General features: G+C 35.3%; 1 protein-coding gene across 1 annotated transcript; it reads right to left on the reverse strand.

The window, feature by feature from the left end:
• Positions 1-1,667: 1,667 nt before the first annotated feature.
• LOC108571051 lies at positions 1,668-2,660 on the reverse strand. The gene is given in 3 exon segments (XM_017933021.1): positions 1,668-1,778; positions 1,781-2,371; positions 2,373-2,660. Coding segments are annotated over 3 exon segments (990 nt in total).
• Between the last annotated feature and the right edge of the window lie 691 nt (positions 2,661-3,351).

Here is a 3,351-nt window from a genome sequence, read left to right on the forward strand (position 1 = left end):
CTTCTAGTGTGACGGTTTCAAAAAATCGATTTTTATTTTTTTGCATATATCGAAAGTACAACTCTTCAAGAATGTACTCCTCAAGTTTTATAGTTGTATTCAATAAAGTAACGAAGTTATAGCTCGTTTAGTGTGACACATCAAGGGAGAATCTAAATTGCACTGAAAACTTTAAACGCGTTTTTCTCGGAGCCGTGTTTTCTGAAATGGTTGCCACGATCTGGCAAAAACTACTGAACCAATCGAACTCAAATTTTGCACATGTCTTCAGAACATGTGTGGCTATGGTCAGTAGTAGAATTATGCCAAAATATATATTTTTCTGATTTTTAGAGCCTCTGAAAGACGAAAAAAAGTCGACAAAATCGATACACAAAATTCAAAGTGCCGCCATTTTGTAAATTTTCACTATTTGTTTTTCATTTTGGTTCACACCATAATCACATTCGTACTAATCAAGAATCCTTTTGGGTTTTTCATTTCGGATAAACAGAATGGGCGGAATCGTGTCAGGCAGTAGGGCACTTTTTTTAAAGGGACCGCACTGAATGATATATAATTCAGACAGTTTTGATTATTTTCATTTGAAAAAAATTATGAACTTTCTTAAAGCACGAATAAATATGTATGCAAAATGCCGATACTGAGAAACTTATACTTTCTTTCAAAAAAATCCCTAAGAAGGACTAAAAAATGACACTCTAGACCAGAATACCCACTTAACACTATTCCTACCGACACTTCACGTATACCTATTCCTACCGCGGCTGGTCAAATGACCGGTCTTTCACAACTTATATTTTTCAATATTGAATGCAGACCAATGGCCAGCTTACCAGTATAAAAATATATTTTCTTTTATTCAAGAGTACATAATCTACATTTTATTCGTTTTCGTCGCATTTTTTACAAATGGGCTTCTCAACTGTACATTTTCCGCATACGTACTTTTTACATTTTAGACAGATTTTGTTCGTCTTATTATCTTTACAATACCTTATCTGACATGTTTTCCGTTCACGAGAACCTGTACTTGTACTTGCGATGGGTATTGGTTGATTTTTTTTGCCGAGCTCTTGTTGGTATTCGATGGCAAGTTCTTCTGCCAATTGAAATAGAAATTCCTGTCTTGTAATTTCTCCTCCCGTAGTTTCTTTATATAACACCCATGCATTTATCCCGGCTAAATCCAAGATATTAAAAAATACTTGCAAAGGCCATCTCCGAGATTTAGATTTTACCGAATAATTTCTGGCCATTTGGTCGGTCACATCTACGCCAAACTTGGTGCTATTATATAATTGAATTGTCTCCGGTGTTCGGGTGTCATTTTTTTCAATTTGTACGGAGTTGTGCATTGAACTGAGAATTAGAACTTTCTTTCTTGGTTTGGCTTTGTAAACTGTCAACATACAATTATTTGAGCGATAGAGTTTGGTTGAAAAAAGTGCCATGTCGTCATTTTTCAGTTTTGCCAGTCTTGGTAGCTCTTTTCTATTTGCTCTAATTGTCCCAACAATCGTAGTTTTTTTTGCTAAAAGTTTTGTTGCTAAAGGTAGGCTTGTAAAAAAGTTGTCCGTGGTTATATTTCTTCCACATCCTACATACGGTTTTGCTAATTTATGCTAATGACAAACTCTCCAAGAGGAACTGAGGGTTCTCTACTTTCATCTTTTCCCAAATATGGAAAGCCCATAGTGACAAACTCTCCAAGAGGAACTGAGGGTTCTCTACTTTCATCTTTTCCCAAATATGGAAAGCCGTTTATTATATATTTGCTACGCACATCGGATGCTAACCAGAATTTTATACCAAATTTGTCCGGTTTATTGGGCATGTATTGAGTAAATCTACACCTTGCTTTCGTTGGAAACAATTGTTCGTCAATAGTAATATATGGTCCTGGTTTATAACAATTCTGACTGTTGTCAATAAACTTGTACCAAACTTCGGAAATCATAGCAAATTTATCGGTTTGTAACCGTTGGTTTCGTTGATTTCTGTCGTCAAATCGAATAAATCTCATAATCTCCGTAAAGTCATGTCTACTCATAGTATTTGAGAAAAAAGGCGGGCCCCACTTTTTATTCCATAGAAGTGCTATATCTATATTCTTAGCCTCATATGCGCCGCGTGCATACAGAATTGCAAAAAATGCATATAACTTTGCAGTAGATAGTTCCCATTTATATCCCAACACTCTAAATGCCTCTGCCTCTGTGCACTTTCTTATAAGTTCGATTATATTCTTATCAATTATCACAGAAAATGCCGTCCTAACTTCGCCTTTCATAATATTACGTTTACTGTACCCAGTCGGGCCTGATGTTTCCCTAAAAATATTATGACCAGGTGCTCTTCCAGGATTAGACCCTATTTTTTACTTCGTGCCAAACAGTTCCGTCCATCGCAATTTCGCTTACTTCTTCCTCATTCTCACTATCGGAACTAACTAAGAATCTCCTTCTCTTTCGTCGTCTACGTACGTTCGAAATATTCTCTTCGTTCTCATCGGTGTTCGAATCTGTTTCAAGTGGATCATAATTTTCCGTATTGTTATTTTCCATATCCAGAATTTCCTGATCATCTTCAGAACATTCTGCATCGATATCATTTATTCTCTCTAATAATACATTCGCACTCCTCAAACGTCTTGCCATTTTGGGGACAAATATTCTACAAAAATAAAAACTAAAATATGAAAATGTAAATCAAAATAGATAAAAAAAGAATAAAAGATAAAATGTGAAACTTACTGCGAAGTATTGTTAGTCTTGTTCACTATTTTGAAAATGGCACTTATAACACGTAATACGATATAAAATATTACAAAATAATAATAAAAGACTGCCAAGTATGCTCTTTGTGACTTTCACGTTCGATGCACTCTGTTCGTGTCGCAAGACTATACTGATTTGAATTCGTGAGAAGACGTCTATACACTTCCTTCAGTTACAAGTTTATTTATTTTACGTCATAGTAGATGAGATGGCGTAGAACATTCGAGGATCTTGACCGTATCGGATATCAATCAAGCAAATAAACACCGCTAGCCCGATAGTCGAGTGAGAAATGTAAACACTTGGAAGTGCCGTAAACCATTTTCTGGAAGGCACTTATCGGATAAAATGTGTCATAACTACATTACCTTTCGTTTGTAACGACTTTATAGTTTTGGCATTGAGTCTTAGAGAGAAACTCTTACATAAATGTATAAATCGTACTACCGGTCAAATGACCGGTCGTGGTAGGTAAGACAGACTACAAATTTTTCTCGGAAAATAAACAATAGAAAAATAAGTGAATATTGAAAAATATATCATACATATATATGAGGAAAAGTGGTAAAGT

This window comes from Habropoda laboriosa, unplaced genomic scaffold (genome assembly GCF_001263275.1).
Source record: "Habropoda laboriosa isolate 0110345459 unplaced genomic scaffold, ASM126327v1 scaffold127, whole genome shotgun sequence".
Taxonomy (NCBI): domain Eukaryota; kingdom Metazoa; phylum Arthropoda; class Insecta; order Hymenoptera; family Apidae; genus Habropoda; species Habropoda laboriosa.